Consider the following 22,487-nt stretch of genomic DNA (forward strand, 5'->3'; position numbering starts at 1 on the left):
CTGATCTAGTAGTGTCTGTGTAAAGTAACTTCTAACTATCTCTTGCAAGGTAATAGTCATGTCCAATAGAGCAGTGGCTAAGAATACCTCATTATTTCAGTGATACTTTACATTGATATATATCTCAAGGTATAATATTTAGGGAAAAGCAATCTCAGTAACGATTATTATTGAATTATGGCAACACTCGTTCGCCAATGCTGCTCTTTAATACAATCACGGAGTGGCAATTCACTCTTTCACGACTCATAATTAGGGATTACGTCGATTTAGAGTTGATTCCACTCCAAATTTAGAGTTGAATCCACTAAAAATACACGTATTAGTTGAACTACTCTCTTGAGAGTTGATTCGGAATTTTTCTTTTTTCTCCAACTTTAATTAAGTGATCCATGATGTATAAACAAGATAGCACAAGCAAGATGATTTCTTGATTTTTCCATAACGGAGGAATTGTCTGTTGGTTATCAAATTGGAACAATGAACTATAAAGCTAAAGATGAACCCACTTGGGGAGAATAGTTACACGTAATACATCAAGTACCGATTCAATTTTGTGCATTATTTCGGGGGGAGGGGGGGGGGTGTAATTGCTCAACTGACAATCGTGAACCCTACGTTATGACGTCTGTTTAAGTTCATCAAATGATTTATAGCCGAGAAGTTTTATGACGTCGGCGCACTCCTTTTCAATTTGTTTTATCTCTAATTCAGACAGGTCAACAATCCAATGTGTAGCTGCTTCAAGAGAATTTCTTAGTGTTGAAAACATATCATCGTTCCTATAGACAGCATGCGTGTTCCTCTCGATCCAATATTCGACGTTCTCCGGGAATGGCAATCCCACAAACTTGTAAATCCCTCTGGAGATCTTCAAAGGGTCCACGGCGAAATCCTCATACTTTACGAGGTGGTAACGTCCCTGCAACCACGGTGGCAAAAGATCTGGCGAGACCTTGATATTTTTCCTTATCCACTGGCACATGCCACGCACAGTTGGATTGTTTTCTCGCATCTCTTGGATGTACATGACCTCATCAGGGATATGGTTCAGAAGACCTAGTGGTTTCAGTCTCCCGACGTTGTTACCTGGGCGGATATAGGAGTACAGTCTGTTGATGTAGTGGAGTCTAGAGGCAGCTGCACCCCTGGGATCGCGGACGAGATGGATGATCTTCAGGTCAATCTTGTCCTCCTCGACGAGTGGTCTCAATTCCTCTAGGTCAATGCGAATGATTTTAGTGACCAGGCTTTTCCTGAACGTCTTGCAGAAGTTCTCAAACCACTGTTCACCGTACAACACACACTCTGGGTGAAGAATGCATAGACCTCTGTTTTGGTGAGGATGCCATTCGTTGTATGTCTCGACAAAGTCGTCATTGAACTTACATTGCGCTAACTCGCGTATGATCTGTCGGGAGACGTCCCCTGTGGTTGGTGGATACCGCATCCAGGGATGTGTCTTCATCGCCTTTATTTTACGGCTAGTCCACAGTGGCTCGTATAAATAAAACGCTTCCAAGTTCTGATTGAAGAGATCGCCGATCACACTTGAACCAAATCGCCACTGGGACAAAACGACAGTGAGCTTCGGGTTTGTTATTGGTGGTTCGTTACCAGAAACTTGCCGTTCCCCATAAACTTTCCTGTCCGCACTCGCAGTGACTTCAGGATGCCATATGGAATCCTCATCGAACTTTCTCAGCATAATCTGGTTATTGGTATATCTGTCAAATACTTTATTACCAAGACTATTCCTGTTTTTAATAGTTCTGTGTGTGACCTTTTCTTTACTCATTAGCTTACGATGCTGGTCTTCCAGATTTTCGTGTAGGTCATTGTCTAATTCAAGATTACCGATTACAGGTGCACGAGAAGACCTAGCCCCGTGTGAGCTGACGAGTTTCAGACGACGACGCGGAACAATATTAAATTGCTCGTGACTACTCAATAAGACGAAAAGAACAATCACCTGACTAAATCCGAATATTGCAGCACACATATAAAAACGACGTAAATATCGACGAAACGCCATTTTGTTTATACCCAATGAGAGCTAGTTCTCCCCAGAGTAAAGGTACAGCACGTACACAAGTTCGAGCAAATATGAATGCTGTTCATTCTAAATAGATCTCCTGTATCGATCGCTACCACTTCATTGCTATGTCTGAATGAATTCGAACAAAGCTATCGCACCCCTTAGCCATTTTGAAAACCCATTCAAGGGCGAGTCATGCATAAGAGATTATTTTTCATGATTTTTTTCTAATATTTTTAATGGGAATAGCAAAAAGCGCACACATTAGGAAAATGGCAAACCCTTGCATTCATGGACAAAATAATTTTAAAAAATGAAGTAATTAATGGAATCATTTAATTATGTTATATAATTCTTTATCTTTTATTTAGTGTAAAGTACTAAAGCTTTGTTTTTAATCACAGAACATATTTACCCTAGATGTATAATAGCTTGTAGCTTAAGTATGTATTAAATAGTTATTCATATTTATTCATTACATTCTCATTCATTGCTGTGATACTTTTGTGGGTTAGTGGTAACAGACACGATTAGCATTAAATACTATTTTCTGGTCCCATTTACCCTTTCAATGTTAACCATTCACATTTCATTTTTTTTGATGTACTTTTGTTTGGATAATAAATTCAAACTCAAACTCAAACTTCAAACTCAAACACAAGCACAAAAATATTCTCCGAAGCGTTAGCATATAGACTTGAACAATAAATCCTAGCTCTACAGCTTTTCCCGGACTTGGAGTGGGTGAAGGAGGGGTGGTGGTGAGTTGACGCATGTATATCCCTGAACAGACCACTATTTAACAAAAGAAGTCGATACAAAATATACAAGAACCCCCCCCCCCCACATTTGTAAATTACACCCCAAAAAGGACCTGAGATTGGCCGGTTTGGAGTCGGCTTGGTGCATGGTGCGACCATCATATCTTTCTAAATGTACTGTGGAATTATATTTTAACTGTTCTGTATAAACGTTATGCTTTTTGTTCATGTTTATTCAGGTCCCCATGAAAGACCACTACTTATTGGTGAATGGGCTACCCTGACAAAAGATTAGAAATAAATAAATAAATAAATGAATAACTACTTGTGTAGTTATACCCTAGACACTCCAACGAGACAGAAACCAGACTGAAGGAGGACTTAATCAAAGCTGCACATAACGGATCATTAAATTTTCGTTGACGGTTAAGATTTGGTCGAGGTTGACATTGTTTCAATGATTTGTAAGCTTTCTCATTTTTTCTTCTTTAGAGAAAAAATATCACAGTGGAAATGTCGAACAAAAGAGTTGCTCTTATATTCTCGATGTATACAGTTTGGACTTTGGACCGAATTGTGATACTATGCATGTGCATGACATGTGGGTTCGTTCATGGTTCAACCAAGCTTACAATAATGCTCAGGCCGCGATGCGTTGTTATTCTTTTAATTCTCAATAAATCATCAATTCAATTCGATTCAATTCAAGCATACCAGGGTTGGGTCAATGATTTTGTATCAAAGGGTCGGGTGGTGAGGGGGAGGGGGGGGGGGGGCACAAGTCCGATATACATATATTACAGAAATGTAGGAAATATATTTTGCTGTGCACTTAAATATTGCAGTGGGGTATCTTGGTATGGGGAGGAGCACAGGCATAAATGCACTCCCTATTATAAGATCCCCCGAACTTGCGTGCACGAGGAACGCTCATAACGAGGGATTAAAGCCTATCTGCATTAGTTTGACCAGGAGATATGTGGGCAAACCTGATCAAGTGGTGTAAGCATTTTAATTAAAATTGTAAATTTCAAACAATTACCCCCAAGAAAATAGTAATAACTGGTTGAGCACTTTTTTCAAAAGCATACCATTATCTAGTTCAGTGTGGTTTACAATGCGGACGAACGAGACGATTCATAGGGAAATTCAACCCGAATAGAACATTGCTATGCCAAAAATCAGGGGAGCATATTGGTTAAAGTTTGAAAGAAATCATACAAATTATGAAAAAAGAGACATATGTGAATGTTGAAAGTTATTCACTTATAAAATGTGGGAATATGAAATTATAGCCGTATCGGTATCGTCATCGTGATACATTGGCGGAATATCCCTATTCCAACTCACAACATGACCAAAATGCCACATTTAAAAACGTATTACTCGATAGGACCTGTCCTTTTCCTTTTGGACGACAGAGACAATATGATGTTCATGATACAATCTACATAATGCGAACGAGCGAAGCAAGCTAGCAAAAAGTGACACTTGGAAATCACGTTATCACTGAAATGTTCACACAAATCAATAATGGTTGATCGAGAAGGCTATTGAACTTGCCTTAAAAAAACATTTCAAAACAAGGACAAGAATGGGAATCACGTTTCCTTAATGATGTTCAGATAGTCCTAATTATGCATACTACAGTTCTCACTAGTTTTAAGTGTCTTAGTTATGTCATTTTAAAAGAGAACGAGATGCTCCTTAAAAAAACATTGTGTGGTGAAGCGAATCAAATGGGAAGGAGAGAGTTAAGGTGATTGGTATTGGGTGTGTGTGTGTGGGTGCGTGTGTATTATTGTGTATAACTCAATTTATTTTGTTTTGTGATGTTGTTTTTGTCTGTTTTAAGGTGGAATGTACACTTCATTTCCTGTTCCTTTTTTAAAAAAAAGGGTTATAGTTCAAATGCTTATGACATGTTGGCATACGTTATTATTTTCTCTCTACACTCTTTACATAAGTCCCTGATGTTAAAGTGACATTACAAAAAAAACATACAATAACATGCCATTAATTCATTACAATAATAATTCATAGTAATAATAATGGTGGCTTCTTATATACAGCACATGTCCGTCACCATTTTATATTTCACTATATGTCACTAGAAGTTGTTGGCTTTCAGATAAGATATCAAGCTATTGTAAAAATTGATTCCGAAATGATCAGGCATCGCTTGCCTCAGTATTTTCAAATTTTTAGTATAAATCAAGCTACCGTGTCCAAGCTTTGATGATTGTTTGTCCGTTTTCACAATCGCCAAAGGGAGGATGTAGATGAAGGATGTTGACCATGGATGACCCTTATTAGACTAACATTGGTCATCACATGGGACCCATCGATTATTTTCATCTTAGAGCGTCGAGATGTCCAAATGGCTGCGAGCAATGTGGCGGTTCAAAAGTTCATTCATGCATATAACGATTGCTCATAAACTGCCCGAGAGATGAACTTCATGTCGTCGCCTCCTATTCCAGTTTGCTAGAAATAGTTCATTGGCATGGTTGTGCCTCTGTCTCCGTGTCCGGGGAAGGGTTCCTCTCCGTGGGTATCTAGGGCGTTCTCAGCCAGCCAAATTGCTCGCCGGTCGGAAGCAATGCCCCATTGCGCTTCCTCGCAGTTTCGGCCAAGACTCCCGCGCATTTCCGTCGCAGACGACACTTTTCAAAAAGGAGTATCGCGATTCGATCGCGATACCCATGGGGTGACGGGATAGGATGGGCTTGTTCCATAACTTCGCGCCACATGAATGTTATTGCCATGGTTCTCCGGTGAAACGAATACCTCAACTCTCATCATGATCCAGGCACGCCAAAGAAATGTCACGATGCCCTAGAAAGTCGCCATTCCACCACCCTTCCAATCGTGATGATGAAAATTTCAAATGGTTCTCGTAATAATCCATCTAGGAATTCCTCACATGGCACGGAGATGATAAGCATGATAATACAAAAAAAATGATAATGGATATTGGTAGACCTAAACCACCAGGACCTATTTAAAGCTTTAAAATTTTGAGGAACAACGCATTGAGTTCCTTGTTTTTAATTCACTATTCATAAATGATTTCAGATGATCATGCCATTTTAACTCATAATGACTAAAATAGCAAATGACAGTATAGCCTAAGTATTTAATACATAATAGGCCTTTAACTTCAACAGGCACGTTAGTCAGAAGGTAGGTCTTCATGTATTCTAGTTTTGTACTTATAAATGTTTTATTGTTGTTTATTTTTAGAATTGTAATACACTTGAATTTAAACTTGACAAGCTATACAGAATGTTTGGTGTGAGTTTAATAGGCCGCTTCTCCCTGACATTTCTTGTAAACCTTGCGAACTCGCCAGTGCCTCTGAATAAGAGTGACACTCCGATTATGCACCGCAACCCCTGATGACTATACCCGACCCATGTAATGTATATAGAATTTGTATCACGACTTTTCCAAGACCCTATTTTTCATTAACAACCCTTCTTACGACAGACAGAAACTAATTGCATGAAATTAGCCATTATTGCACCATTATATAACACACAACCTAGATTCGTCTAGGTTCATTAATGATTTGATACCAAGTAAAAGTTAATGTATTTGTAATGAAGCACATGGAGCATCATTACTGAGATCCCCGATCAGGGGTGTAGCCTTTAATGGCTTAATAAATGTGGGGCCGTCTTTGTTAACATGAATGTATCATCCTTTAGCAGCTATATCCAACCATTAGAGATCAATTCAAGGTGGAACATTTGGGAGGTCACTTAAAAATTTAGTGGACGTCTAGAAAGTTCGATATGACTGTGCTGAAGGAAAAAGACAAGATTGTTCAAAGAGACAGAATGAGAAATGGATAGAATCGTATTTGTACTGATTGAAATGTTAATAGCATATTTCCAAATTTGCATTTTTTGTGTGGGCACTTTACTAATGCTCGTTATCAAGAGACTTTGAATGAAATTGTCGGAATATATATTTATATGTGTTTATATTCTCCTGAGGAAGGAAGGGGACCGCTTTCCGACAATTTCATTCAAAGTCTCTTGATACCAAGCATTACATCTTCCTATGTGAACTTCATTTACAGTAAGCCTATAGACATTTATCGAAGTTAGATATGTATAATAACTTACCTTTTTGCCGTCGTGTCTCTTATGCAAAGTTTTTATTCATATAGACATCATTATAGAACCGATAAATCCTAACTAAGGTCATTAAAGTATCTAACTTGCAAATAATATTCAAATAGTATAGTATTGTAGTAGCAATAGTGATATTAGTAGAAGTAGTAGTGGTCATATTAGTCGTGATAATCTTATGTATGTGCCTCCTTGTATTTGTATATTCAGCAAGTACAGTGGCGTACGCAGGATTTTTCAAGGGGAGGGGGGTTAACACCACCCCCCACCCCCTGCGTACGCGCCTGAGCAAGTATAGCACTGGTAGTTTTTAAACCTTTGTTTAATCAACAGCAAACAAGACCGTAAAGACTTTCGAAAAATCAACTTAAAGCAATTTCAATATATAGACTTGTCCTTCATCTTTTAAAAACGCAAACATTACAATTACAATTTACATTAAATTAGCGTCTGGCAATTGCCAATTGCCAATTGCTAATTGCTAATAGCTATTAGTTGATTTCTCCAATGTCTTTGTGATCGTCTTCCCCCAATTCTCGGTTTATTATGTCTTCTTTTTAATCGATAGGTTAATTAAGCAATCATGGTCATTGATGATTGAGCATGCAGTAGAATGTTCCCCGAACACAACCCACAAATTTCTCTGCCTCTATGTTTTGGATGGGTGGTCTGCCTTAACTTTGGTTGAATAATCGCAATCACTTATTGTCGCCGTCATTTCTGCATCGTTTCTTGCTTGAATATTCCATTTGAAGCGAAAATAACGAATTCATTGATAGAAAAAATATATTGAAATAATTAAACAACTTCGACAACAATAGCAAAAAAGTAAATAGTAAGTTTTGTACAAAAATGTGAAACAGCGCAAGCAGAAATGTTTTCTTCATAATATGTAACATTTGCGTGCATAATCACTTTTAAAATTGTATATTCGGAGTCTGCATTCGATTTGTCAACCGAGAGCATAAACTTTATTGAAACTGAATATATATATATAATAAGCCAATGTCTGAGAAAAGATTAGGAGGTCCTTATATATTCAATATAAATATTTGCCGTCTTAGAATGTTATCAAACTGGCTGGGGATTTAAAAAAACAAACTGTTGTATAGGGAACGAGCATTTCATAAGGCCTTCACCTTATCAAGGCCTCCCACGGACGTGAGCATTGTGCTAAGACTGAAAAAACCGCGTCATTTACAAATACAAATATTTATTTTTTTACTAGCCGACACATAATGAATGAACAAAAAAGCTACAGCCCAATAATCATTTGAAAACTTCTTATCATTTAACCACCCCTCCCCCAAAAAAAGATCGGCAAGAGTATGTCATTGTCTGTTATCATGCAATGATAATCTACCAGACATATTAAAGGGAATAGTATAAGCTTTCAAATCACGTAGGCAGGATTTCAGATTTCAGCATATTATACAGACTTAAATAGTGTTTGGTATATGGGAGAGGAAAGTCAGTTTATTTTATCGAAACTTTTTTGACATGCAACACGATCATTTTTGATGAAAGTATGGGAATAAATCCAAATCCCTCTCGCCGCAAAACCCTAGTCTAATTTACATTCGGAGCTTGATTTCATTATCATAACGTTACAAAATGAACATACGAGTCTTTATAATATACACATTCATTACTTTGCTTATTGACTTTCATGTTTTTTTCCCCTTCTTCTGCAGTTTCATGTATAGGAGAACAGTGCTCTCCTGTGCGATTAAAGAAATGTATTCCAGCGGTTACAGGCGAACATGAAAACATGAAATTACTTCATGAATTTTCATGACTTCTGAAAGGTCATTAGTGGTGAGGCGGATACCCATCCATCAAGCTTGTATCATAGAGATTATACTGTCAAAAACACACCAGTCTCATATCTTATCAAACATAATATGATTTGGGGACAGAGATAGAGAGTGATTGGGAAAGGCAGAGCGTGGTAGATGAATAAAATTAATGACGGGCTTGGAGGGAACAGAACCACTAGATTGCGATGGATAGATATAGAGAAGATTAATGTAAGGAAAGACAGGAATGAAATGGAAACTAGAAAGATAGGAACATAGATTGACAGATAGAAGGTGATGGAGAGAGATAAGAGAGATGGAGTGTGTGAGAGGAGAGGGATGAGAATGTATGAGAGGGAGAGAGGGCGGAGAGTGAGAAGGAGAAAAGAGAGAGAGAGATAGAATAAACAAGTAAAAGTAGAGAAATAAATGCGCTGGAATGAAACAGATAGAGGAATAAAGGGAATAATAAGTATGAAGGGTATGTGAGGAGAGGTGAGTAAAGAGAGAGAGAGAGAGAGAGAGAGATTATGGGCAGAGAGAGAGAGAGATGATTAATATGACTAAATGTAGCTGTTCCTAAGTCGCATAATTCAGGGGTGGAGAAAATGTTGAGGGATCGATCGAGGCGGTCATGAATTCTGAATTATGTGTTGGATTAGAGGAAGATACATTTTTTACCGCCATCCCAGCAAAATCTGAGCATTAAATCAGCTTAATCGTTAGGGTTCAGTGCCCAAATATTCATCGGCTCCGCAACAAAAGAGAATAAAGATATAAATCTTATAAAGTTCCTGAAGGAATTGAGTTGTAGCGAAATCCTAAGGAAGATATTAATTCTAATCACCTAATGTATCATCCTGAAAATACTTGTGACAAAGTACTGTCACAAGAGTTGGACGCAATTTTAAGAAAAAAAGAAGAGAAGAAGAAGAGTTTTGACGGTGACCATACCTTAAGAAACTTAAAATGAATGGTCTGTAAAACCAAATTAATCGATTTTTCTTCGGAAGTAGTTTCAAATCGAGGATTGGATTACTCAGTTGTTAAATTCTTTATCTTCATTTTTTTTTGCATTGACGACTTTCGTTAATGCCTCGTTTTCGTTCGTGTTCAGAATTTTTCTTCTTCTTCTTTTTGATCTTATTTTTCAAAATCCCGTTCGTTTTGCACGCAGGCAATCAACGTCACCTAACTCTTCGTTGTCTGAAATCACCCATCATTATGTGTGACCGTCCATGCCCCACTTTGTCTGTTTCGGGTCTGGTTTCATGCCTTTCTTTCGGCCTTCCTATCTCCACTTTGCTAAATGCTACAGACTACTAACATTGCTCTAGATCGTCCATGAGATGCTCTTTCATCTGCCACATAGAAACAGGGGCGTCGATGCATGCATATCGTTCTAATAAAATTGCAGTTCTAGTCTTCTTCTTGTCGTTTTTGTTCTTCTTGTTATTGTTCTTACTTTTATTACCATTATCATAAATAATAATGTTACCCATTATTCTTCGTAATTATCGTCACCATTAATAATATTCTTATCATTATAGTTATTATTTTAGTATTTACCATTTTCAAATAATCGTACAAGGCAATAGGTGCTTTTTAACATATGAAAATATCTCAAATAATCGAGAAGCGTCTCAATATCTGTACACTACTCTACCTTCATAGTTTCTTTACGCCATTTGTGTGCTTATTTAAAAAATGTTTTTCATAGTGTCTGTTTATAATTTCATGATATCATAACAAATATTATTCCTAATGCAAAAAGGATTTGTCCAGATTTCAATGCTAGGTTGATTTATATCTCGGAAACATATCTGAGCATTTCGTTTAAACCAAGATGTCTTCTTCATATTCAAATGATATCCGAAAGAGATTTCCCTAATGGAAAGCAAAATCTTATGTAGATTATATACTTATATATAAGGCTGTTGTTTACTCTTGAAAATACTGGTTAAAATTGGCCATGTGGGTCATTTGTGTGCTTATTTAAAAAAATGTTTTTCATAGTGTCTGTTTATAACTTCATGATATCATAACAAACATTATTCCTAATGCAAAAAGAATTTGTCCAGATTTCAATGCTAGATTGATTTATATCTCGGAAACATATCTGAGCATTTCGTTTAAACCAAGATGTCTTCTTCATATTCAAATGATATCCGAAAGAGATTTCCCTAATGGAAAGCAAAATCTTATGTAGATTATATACTTATATATAAGGCTGTTGTTTACTCTTGAAAATACTGGGTAAAATTGGCCATGTGGGTAATTAAGTATCCACCAAATTTTGGGCATTAAAAAAACAACATCTTGATCAATATTTCGCCTATTTTAAAGTAACTATTCTATATTTTGACCTTATTTGGACAATATATTACTCAAGTTGGGTATAGAAATGCCCGAAGTTGGTTGGATACATAATTAACCTCGTGCTATATAGGCAAAATGTACCCAATATTGTTTAGTGTTTGAAGGGTGTATAATAATGTATTATTTATATGTCAATTTGTTTCGTCATGTCCGTATTTAGTATTACTTTTGAATAAGACCATCAATAACATATCTGATTGATTTCATAATAACTTTAATGTCTGAGCATGCGAATGAGAACAACGTAAGGGCAAGTACTTATTTTGACTTTTTGTCTATGTCATTGTTATAAGTGTTTGAAAAACAATACATTTATTAAGTAGGGCTTTGCAATACTTATAACGCTAGTACATTATTTGCAAATAATTGAGGTGAAGGGGGACTGATAAATAATTGATAGAGTTGGCGCGAAATGCAATTTTCTTAAATGATTTTAAATCATGTTTTCCAAAACGCTGAACTTGCTTTGTAAGAATTATCGGAGAGAAAGATCTGTAGATGGATAAATGAACAATTGTAATAAGTACAACATTAAATAAAGGCTCATCAAGTGTGGATCACTCTTCATGAAGGATACATTTTGAAGGAAAAAATCCTATAAGAATATGTCGAAGCAACACCCTTACATGATATTTACTATTGTGGTGTACAGGGAAACTGCAATTAATTTGTGAGTCTTCGATATGTTTGCTCATATCATCATCATCATAATCATCATCATCTTATCATAATAATTATTAGTAGTAGTACTAATAGTAGTAGTACTTTTGTTGCTGATGTCGGTGGTGTTCGTTAGGTGAAATAAAAACAGTGTGAAAAGCTAATTATTTCTAGCTACAATTCTTCAACAAAGTATCGTCCTGTTAATTCAAAGTCTAAACAATTCGATAGAATAATTTAATTTATCAACCGTTAATATTTGATTGATATTACACTTTCATACCGTTTCTTATGAGTACCCATAGTCTTGGAACTTGCCTACTCGATTGAAAAAAGTATAAATCACACAACTTTTTGCTGGCGCCCTTCACTTCACAGAGAGGAAGAACATTAAATCCAAAGAATAGTGCTGCTGAAAAATTATTTCTTTTCTTCAGAGTAATATACTAATTTAATACACACACATACACACACACACACACTCATAACACACACAACGACACGAAAACACACACAGACGCACCCAAACACACACAAAAATATAACAATTACATATAATTCTTCATTTTTTATATAATATGTGTATATACACATATAGTTAAAACATTTGAAATAAAAATCCTGGAGAATTTTGTTGTTCATTATATGACCGGTTTTAATTTTATTTTTCCAGATATATTAAATTAAATATGTATATATATATAAAATGTATATAATATTCTTATAATTTTTATTTTCTTTAACATTTCGTTTGGATCAAAGAATCAATTTTCATATATACTATAATAATTTGAGGACCTTTACTTCTTGCTTTGTTAACTATAGTGTGTCACTTGGTATATTAACCCACCATCACAAGCTAGTACAGGCTAGCAACACAGGGGTGCCCAATTTCCCTACCATTGACGGATAAGGGGGCGTGGCATATCCCCTTTTTGGTGCAGGAATTAAAGCACCCGACTCTAATGACCCTTTTTTGTCAGAAGAGTATTATCGAATATATTGTGCCCCCTCTTTTACAAAACCCTGGACCCGCCCCTGTCCCTGACAATATAAGTTACTATATTTGTACAATAACAATCGTTGTATATTGTCCGCGACCCCGTTTTTTTCCTTCAAACTTGACTCTGTAATACAATAGAAGAAGAAAAAAAATCTAGTGACAATGGACGTGTACAAATATTAGTACATCACATGTCCTGCATGAGACAGGAAAACACGCGGAGTCGCGTGTCCCGGCGATCGGCCGGATAAGCTCATTAATTCACCCAAGTAGACAGAATAACGTTTCATAGGCACTTCATCGTCATACTCATTATGCTTCGGCGTTAGCATTTCGATTGCAGTTGCGATTGTGACATAAGCCACTGCACGACACTCATCGAGGGACAGCATATCATGCGATGCACGTACTGCAACTCATCGCACTAGGTGCAAATTTACCCCGATAGATCCACCAGCTTTGCATAGTACAGACCATGCAATGCCATCGAGCCTCATTATGCGCACTAGCTCAGCATGATTGAAAATGTATTTTATATGCACATGCTTCCCGCTTCTAGCACATATCCTCGATAATACGGGAGGTACAGGCAAAAGGAGAAAGTACTGTCGCTGTGTCGAGTTTTGTTGACGGTTTGAGTTGATTATTGATTTAGCGGCGATTGAACGGGTAGGCAAACCTTTTATGTTGAACCGGAACAAATATTTATTGTACACCTCGTCAAATAATCACAAAGGTGGATTTAAATGTCAATAGGAGACTACAGGAGGACAGATCAGGTGAAGCCATTGCAAAGTATATGCTTCTTTTTTGTTCGTACAAGACTCCTACACCAGTCAACAGTTACTGTTTAACCCACACACACAAATTGACCCGGCAAAGTTGAATTGTGAGAATAACAGTTGGATTGTTTACCAGCTTTTGAATTATACTCCCACTCAGTCTTACATGGTAGTTTCTGTACGCGATTTGATTACTTATGGTAATCACGAATAACCGTTAAAGGAACCCGTAGAGGATTTCCCGAAGGAATTACCCCACCAACATGGTGTCGGTCGATCTCAGTGGCTCTTGGAAGTTGGTGAGCAGTGAGAACCTGGACAAGTTCTTGAAAGCATGCGGTGTCGGACTGGTACACAGGACAATGGCATGTAAAGTGAACCCTACTGTCGACATCAAACAGGATGGCGGGGGCACGTTCGAGATCGCGACCAGGACGCCGTTGAACAAGCAAGAGATGCGCTTCAAGGTGGACGAGGTGTTTAAAGGAAACATCCCCTGGGAGAAGTCGGACAGGGAGATGAAGGCATCGTGGGAAGACGAGAAGCTCGTCATCAGAATGATGGATGATGTCGATGGAAGCGAGCCCGTGTTCGCCAGGTACATCGACGGGGAACAACTCGTGCTAGCTCAGAGCAAGAAAGGCGTAGAATCCAAGCGGTACTTCCAAAGGATAACACAAACTAAAGAAAGAAACCAATGATGCCAATTTGTATATTTCATATTCTGTATTATTAAGCGAACAAGCTTGTAAATATCTATGCTGAATATCGATGATGCTTTTTATGTACACTGAGGCTGATACTTATTTACTCGTATATATTCGCTGAAACAAAAAGCCTGAAAGTACTCTTTTATTGCAATAGCTTTGTAATATCCGATTTTAAATCGTAACTATGAAAATATATCTTAAATCTATGCACATACACGTATAGTATCGCAAGTACGATATTCGCCAAAATTTTGTACTTTCTTTTTTATTCGTCAAACATTCAAACACATTTGTCGCCACTGCAGTATACTGCATGTGCAGACGAGCAATGCTTGGATTTGGTTGAAGCACCCCGATATTTGTGTATGTCACCAAATATTCAATGTGAAAGGCTTCACAGTTATATATATTTTTAGAAGGATATGTCACAATTAATAACCAATATAACGTTAGTGGTATAAACGCTGGATCGCATTTTAAGATCCTTCGATCGACTCTTTCTAGGATATAGATATACTTTTTGGTAATTTGTACAAAGATTTGACTTTTTAAGTTTATCAACTTAAGTACTCTTCGAGAGCGCTAATAAGTATTTAATTATTACTGTAACATTATCATTGTTATTATTATCATTATTAATATTATAAAGCTTGTTATTGTTGTCGTTGTTTTTGTATACCTTCGTCACAGCAATGGTGTGTAATTTTTTTCTTCCATGAGGTAACTTGGAGTATGAGAGCGCATGCTCTTTAAAATGACTTAAAATGGTAATTGTTTCAGTATTCGTAAGACAGAATTATGCCAATTACATATTTATACATGTTAAACCTTGCATCACCTGTCATCTATGATTTACACGTAAGATATGGTGTATAAAATATTTACTATGTTTGTAAGTATCTATACACTGCATTTTTTCCCCACTCGAAATGCACGGTTGAAAAACGTTTTCTATCAATATGTTTTTTAGCAGCTTTTTTTCCCCCCCATTCCATTCAAAATCATAAAAACGGTGACATCAAAACATAGGAAAACCAGACACAAAAGTGCAATTAAATACATTAAAGATAAATGACATCATAGTACATCACAAAAAAGACACTGAGGACTAACTAAGAGGGAAAAAATGAAGGAAGGAGATAATCAATGGTCAGGCCAGTAAGTACTGATGATATATTTTGTATGTTTTCTTTTAAAAGAATGTTATGATGGGCATTTTTTAGTTCAAAGGACGAGGAATTCCAAAGCTTGTGCCCAATATATTTCACAGTGTTGTGAAGTAATCTATGAACTTGCTACATGTACTTAGAGGCTGCAAACATAAATATATTGATATTGTTGTAAGTGCAATAAAACGACGATATTTTCAGCTACTTCTTTTTTGTATAGAAAGTGCATGATATGTGATTAGCTAGAGGGGAGAGAAATATCGGAAAAGAATTATAACTATCGCCTACATTGATGATATATTATTTTGTAAATTGTATCATTGAAGAACAAAAATTCTACATGAAATGCACAAATCACGAAGAATATAGATGCGCTGGTCACAAGACGAACGCCAACGTATTTCCATTATTTGCTTTTTAGCGAAGTATTATCTTACTGTTAAATAATTGCAATTTTCGTCTCGAAGGGAGTGACTTGTCTGTTCACATTATGCAATGCAATATCTTGTCATCATGGAGGCTATACTTATTTGTCTTATTGGCAGCAAGATTATTTACACAATACACTTACTAAGATATGCATATATTTGTGAAAAAACGACTTTCAACTTATCTAATATGTAAGTATGAAAATGCGCGGTGATTGTTATGGCAACTGGTAATACTTTAGTTTAATTGATATTCACGCCACGAGAGAACCGAATAGAACCTTACTCTTTTCTTTTTATTGAGCTTTTCTTTCACCATTCCAATGATAGCAAATATTAGTAGTATTGTTACAAGTATTTTCATCATTTTGTAAACTACTACTCTGCCTATTACTACTATACTACTATTACAAGCAGACTATTTTTTACAATGTATGAGAAAGATGAAATTTGAAAGCTATTGCTCATGTTAAGTATACCAATGAAAGATACTAATATTTCCTTCTCTCATGCACTACAACCAATCGACAAATATCTACTCACGATTTTGAAAGATGATATTTGTAAACAATTGAATTAAATAACATCTTTTATATTGTATAAAAAATGATCGGTATATCTTCGGATAAGTGTTTGTCACTTTTTGTCATGGCTTTCTCGTAGTATCAGAAAACAAAATACATGTATAAGTATATATGCATGTTATTTACGCAGCTTGTCCGATCCACAAAGTCATGATAATTATAGCTTACTTATACAACATGCTTCGTGGATCAAATGAAAATCAAGTCAAATATTAATAAACTGACTGATGTAAAAACAAACAATCGATATAAATCATAATGTTCAGTAGAATGTCTATACGGAACAGAGAGTAGAGGGAGAGAGAGAGAGAGAGAGAGAGAGAGATAATAGAGAGAGAGAATAAAAGAGAAAGAATGAGAGAGACCGAGAAACATTGAAAAAAGACGTGGAGGAGAAGTCGTGATAGATGGAGTGAGAGAGAGAGAGAGAGAGAGAGAAAATAGTGGCGCATAATCATCAATAAACTGAATTCTGTTCGCATAAAATCATCCGCTTAACGCTCGATCATTTAAAAGACTCTTCATTCGGATAAAGTGACAGTGGACAAACAAATCTCTGTTTCTATTCTATAATGGTGTTTGATGATAATTGACAATGACAAAATGAGGACACAATTATACACTTTATATAGAAAATAAAGCATGACAAAAACAAAAACGCTGAAAGATGTTACTTTTCAGTGATGATAAAGCAATGAGACTTGTTTTGTCTGTGTGTTCTTCGTCTTCTTCTTCCCTTTCTCTCTCCAAACTTCAATTTCGTGAGCCTTTGATTTTTAAATTGATAAATCTTGACATCATACTTACCAGCACAACTCGATGAGAAAATCTTATACTTTGTGTGTATAATGCTCAACTGCTGTAAGACTATTCATCTAAATAAAGCAACTATGACTTGCCATAAAATCTTTCACTTTCGGTATGTAATTTAATCTCACTTGAACACAAAGCTCTCAACATGATAAAATCTTTCACTTCCTACAAATTCTTCAGCTTATTTCCTGTGGTCATTCGTTTTCGAGTGTTTCCTCTTTTAAAGGGACGAAGTTGCAGCAAGCCTTGCTTTCAACGTTCAAATATACAGTTCGTCTGCTGGGAGCCAGAAGGGCTTTAACTCTGTGTTAAATGACATGAGTTAATGCCCTTTTCGCTCCGAATTTTGAAATAACTGTCGTATCTCTATGAGTGATGATTTGAGATATTTTCTAGTCAGTGGGATATAATGATACTAATATGTATAGCGCTTAATACAATTACGTTTCTAAGCACTTTACATTGTAATTAGTATTACCGCGGTCATTGGATTCAATTGCTAATCCGCACATGATAGGACACATGCGCCGCTCCCTGGGGAGTATTCGAGCCAGGCGCCATTTTACCAGCGAACACATCCCAATAAAACCACATTTTGACGTTCGTATCCTACCGGGTACCAAATTAACAGAGTCATGTGTGTGTCGGCCCTATCGGGGCTCGAACCCACGACATCCGCATTTCCAGTCAATTATTTGAACCACTCGACTGCGACACCTCTACAGAATGTACTTACCCAGATAGCAAAATATCTGGGGCCCATCTGGGTTTTGTATGGGATGGCTAAAGCCCACGTGGCCCATACAAAAACCAGATGGGCCTTCCCACCCAGAACCCACGCATATGGGCCCCGTGTGGGCCCCATGTGGGTTTTTGGGGGTGAAAATCACACGTCGAGCATTGGCTGGGCCCAGCTAAAAACCAGGTGTATACCAGATGGGCCTTCCCACCCATAACCCACAACTACCGACACATATGGGCCCCATGTGGGCCCCATGTGGGTTTTTGGTGGTGAAAATCGCACATCGAACACCGGCTAGGCCCTGCTAAAAACCAGTTGTATACCAGATGGGCCTTCCCACCAAGAACCCACAAGTACCAACACATTATGTGCCCCATGTGGGCCCCATGTGGGTTTTTGGCGGTGAAAATCGCACGTCGAACATCGGCTGGGCCCAGCTAAAAACCAGGTGTATACCAGATGGGCCTTCCCACCAAGAACCCACAAGTACCAACACATAATATGTGCCCCATGTGGGCCCCATGTGGGTTTTTGGTGGTGAAAATTGCACGTCGAACATCGGCTGGGCCCAGCTAAAAACCAGATGTATACCAGATGGGCCTTCCCACCAAAAACCCACAAGTACCAACACATATGTGCCCCTTGTGGGCCCCATGTGGGTTTTTTGGTGGTGAAAATCGCAAGTCGAACATTGTCTTCGCCCAGCTGAAAACCAGATGTATACCAGATGGGCCTTCCCACCCAAAACCCACAAAATATACCCAGAATTTGCATAATGAATATGGGGTGCGTGCATATCTATGTTTTTTTACAATTTATCTGAATTTACAGGATATTTCCTAATTGCTGATGATTTAGTTATAAGCAATTCATTTCGAAAATACTATTAAATGTAAATTGCTAATTATTAGGACATTTCACTACTTTGTATACATTACATTGAATTAAACATGAATTAGGAAAAACACTAACTATGACCTAAAACAGATTCAATAAAATACAAGTATATGGAAATGTCTCATCACCGCAAAATAACCAAGTCTTCTTAATACCAATGCCTTTACATTGGAAATTTTAGACGATGTGTTGTTGCCAATGGCAAAATTAATTAGTACAAGCGCTACATAAATTACTAATTAAGTCTGCTAATTGGAGCTAACAACTGGTTGAAAGTTGTGCCAAATGGTACGACTGGTCCAGTTAAACCCAACTGGTAACCCTGGAAATAGAAATGGGATAAATGAATTCAGCAACTGGGTAAAAAATAGAACCCATTTAAACAATGAAGCCCATTTAGAACCACATTGGCCAATACGGGACCATATCAAACCCACTTGGCCCATATGGATCCCCTATAAAAACCTGCTTATAGCCCATATGGGGCCCATATAGAACCCACTTGACCCATATATAGAATGTGGTAGGTCCCACATATAACCCACATGGCCCATCTGGTGCCCAATAGGTAACCCTTGTGTATATTGATGGGCCAATTGTGAGGCCCATCTGGGTTCTACGTGGGCCCATCTGGGCCAAGTGGGTCCAATCTGGGCCGCCCATCTGGGGCCCTTCTATAACCCGGGTGCAGATTGCTGGGCCCCACATGGGGCCCATCTGGAACCCAAATGGGCTAAATGGGCCAAGTGGGCAATAGATGGGCTGGCCCATCTGGGCCAAGTGGGCCAGCCCAGTTGTAACCAGATAAAACCCAGATGGGCCCCACAACATTTTGCTATCTGGGTAGGTTGTCGGCACTTTAATCGCAATACGTGCATTTTGGAGCATACCATATACTTCCCTGTTTATCACGTTTAGTTATTAAAAGCTATTTTCTTGTAATCTGAGGCACCCACTATACTACTGAAATGCATAGGTTTTATTTTATTATTTATGTTAATCCCTGCAAATGTGGATACGCCGGTGAAGTAACAGTGAACCGACCTTTAGCCCCCCCCCCCCCCTCTCTCTCTCTCTCTCTCTCTCTTCTCCTTTACACATGTACATATATTTGTACAAGTTCATGCGCAAACTGTATCGAAACTAAATATGAACATAGTCTGTATGACTTTTCGAAAAACACACCCTACGTCAGTATGCTGTACTAAGCTGTATGTTTATTTAATCTGTTTGATCAGCAATAAAGTAAATGAAATTCCATTTAGATAATATCACATCAATCAAACTATCACCAAGAATTACATATTCCTGACACATTCCTTGTTAAAAAGTTGGCCAGTTCGGTCCTATGTGCGAAGGATAGGGTTGGAGCAAATAGTTATTTGCATAACTATTTCTTTCTAGTGGCGTATACAGCTATTGCTAAACGGGAGGGGTGGAATCCTCATTGTTTTTCAATCCTGATGAAGTTGTTTAGCATTGTGAATTGTATTTCTTCCTGTGCCTTGAAACGAGGGGGGGGGGGGGTTGCCGGCTTGTAGCCCCTGTCCACCACCTCATACGCATTTGCTGTAGTTTATTGAGAGAGAGAGAGAGAGAGAGAGAGAGAAAGGAACAAAATTATGAATACTCGATTACATTTTTATAATTTCTCTGCAATATCATTACCAGAAAGCATTTAGTACAGTAGGCAATACTGATCATGATGTTCTTTGTGTGATTATAAAACTGTGTGTGTAAGGAATGATATCGAAACCAAAGCAATTAAATATTTAGGCCTAAATGTACAAGCTAATAACAAATATCACATGCAAGTGTGACGACCGAATTATTCTAGAAAAACAGACTATGTTCAGTTTTAGTTTCGGTATAGTTTCCGCATGAACATGTACCAATACATCTACATGACATACAATGATTGTTTGGATTTTGCGGCAGTAATAATAATGCACTCATTTGTGTTCCGATGGTTGTAAGACAAGAGACATTTTCTGCCAATTTACGAAATCAACTACCTTCATTTGATATAATTTTATCAGCTGTAAAATGTTATTATGAAATGGAAAATATATATATACCAAACAAATCTCAGAGAGAATAAATTGAAAAAGAAATGGTTTCACTTTAAAAAATATTTTGAGAGTGTTGGAAATGTGCCAACATGAACATGGTCATGTATTTTATGTTTGGTATATTCTTATATATTTAAAATACTAATTTTGTCATAAATATTTTTATCTGCCACAAAGTTTTCGGTCGTGAGGATTATCATCTGTGTTAATCCATTATGTGTGGACATTATTTCTTTAATCATTTGTATACAATGTATGGATATACCGTATATGATTGGAATTTGTTTTGAAAATAAGGAACCCTGTGGAACTGACGGGGGAAAAAGAAGAAGAAAAAAAAGAGTGATACTATTCCCAGAACGCATGATTTTAGTCTATCTCCTCCTAGACTTTTCAATTATTGCTCGTGATTTACGACATTTCAGACGGGTATCGTAAAAGGACACATATTAGGGGCTGTTAGATTAAAATGATCTCACATATTCTTGTTGGTTTTGTGATAATTACTTGTTAATTTTCTTTCTTAATTAGACTAGTTATTTGTTTGATTTTTCTATGAATGTTTGGCCTTTCGTTCTTCTTGCCTCTTTCCCTCTGTGCATCTGTCCCATATCTCTCATGTCCGTCTCAACATGCATGCATGTTTCTGCCTTTCTCGGCATCCCCTGCTCTCTCTCTCTCTCTCTCTCTCTCTCTCTCTCTCTCTCTCATTCTTTCTCTTTCTCTTGTTATGAATGCATTTATGCATATTCATTAATCTGTAAATGTATATGGAGGCTGAGTCAGATATCATTATTATTATATTATTATTATTAATATCATGATTATTATTATTATTTTGTATAAATAATATTATCATTATTATCATTATTGTTACATCATTATTACTATTTTTATCATTGTTATTATTTCCATCATTATTATTATCATTATTATAAGAACCATCCCATAAGTCATTGCAATACAAATACATTAAACATGCGGGTAGAGTTACTATCCTCAATCTATTGTTGATACAGATTAGAGAGTAAACATATCATACATTTGTGTAAAAGTTTTAATGAAACACCTTTCATCATGGCAATAAAAATATGTGAAAAATACTTAAAGTAGATATTCATTGATTTTAAAAACTAACTTTATTTTCATTATTGCAAAGTTGAAACTTCAATTCGACAACGTTATCAAAATTCAATGCTTGGAAACATTCAAAGTAATGATTATTATAAATTACAAAACGCTTAAATACAGCCCCGGCATAGCACCTGAAGGGCTCTCCGAACGCTGCTGAGATGTGTGAGATCACAGTATGGACATGACTTGCACAAGCAGACGATGTCCCATGACATCTCACACATTTTCAGTGCCTGTGTTTTCATCTTCTCTCGAGTTCTTTCTCTTACTTCACCACCGTCAGGCTAATTATATAATCTATTCCCTCACTCTAATCTCCGCGCATGGTTTTATTTTGATGACAAATGCAGCGATACAAAAATAAAGGAATCTGT

At 37.0% G+C, this 22,487-nt stretch overlaps 2 protein-coding genes across 2 annotated transcripts; one reads left to right on the forward strand and one right to left on the reverse strand.

Annotated features, from left to right (window-relative positions):
• Positions 1-619: 619 nt before the first annotated feature.
• Positions 620-1,708, reverse strand: LOC115929513 (carbohydrate sulfotransferase 3-like). Its single transcript, XM_030998618.1, has one exon. The coding sequence runs from the start codon at positions 1,706-1,708 to the stop codon at positions 620-622; it is 1,089 nt and encodes a 362-aa protein (XP_030854478.1).
• A 12,119-nt stretch (positions 1,709-13,827) lies between these two features.
• On the forward strand, positions 13,828-14,265 carry LOC115919064 (fatty acid-binding protein, adipocyte-like). The gene has a single exon (XM_030998619.1). It carries the CDS (start codon positions 13,828-13,830, stop codon positions 14,263-14,265), a length of 438 nt encoding a protein of 145 aa, XP_030854479.1.
• Positions 14,266-22,487: the final 8,222 nt, after the last annotated feature.

Source organism: Strongylocentrotus purpuratus, unplaced genomic scaffold (assembly GCF_000002235.5).
Source record: "Strongylocentrotus purpuratus isolate Spur 01 unplaced genomic scaffold, Spur_5.0 spur5_scaffold_5, whole genome shotgun sequence".
Lineage (NCBI taxonomy): Eukaryota > Metazoa > Echinodermata > Echinoidea > Camarodonta > Strongylocentrotidae > Strongylocentrotus > Strongylocentrotus purpuratus.

Bases quoted from the DNA above. Each gene is read 5' to 3' on its own strand.
- LOC115929513 (XM_030998618.1), bottom strand. From the start codon at position 1,708: ATGCTGAGAAAGTTCGATGAGGATTCCATATGGCATCCTGAAGTCACT.
- LOC115919064 (XM_030998619.1), top strand. From the start codon at position 13,828: ATGGTGTCGGTCGATCTCAGTGGCTCTTGGAAGTTGGTGAGCAGTGAG.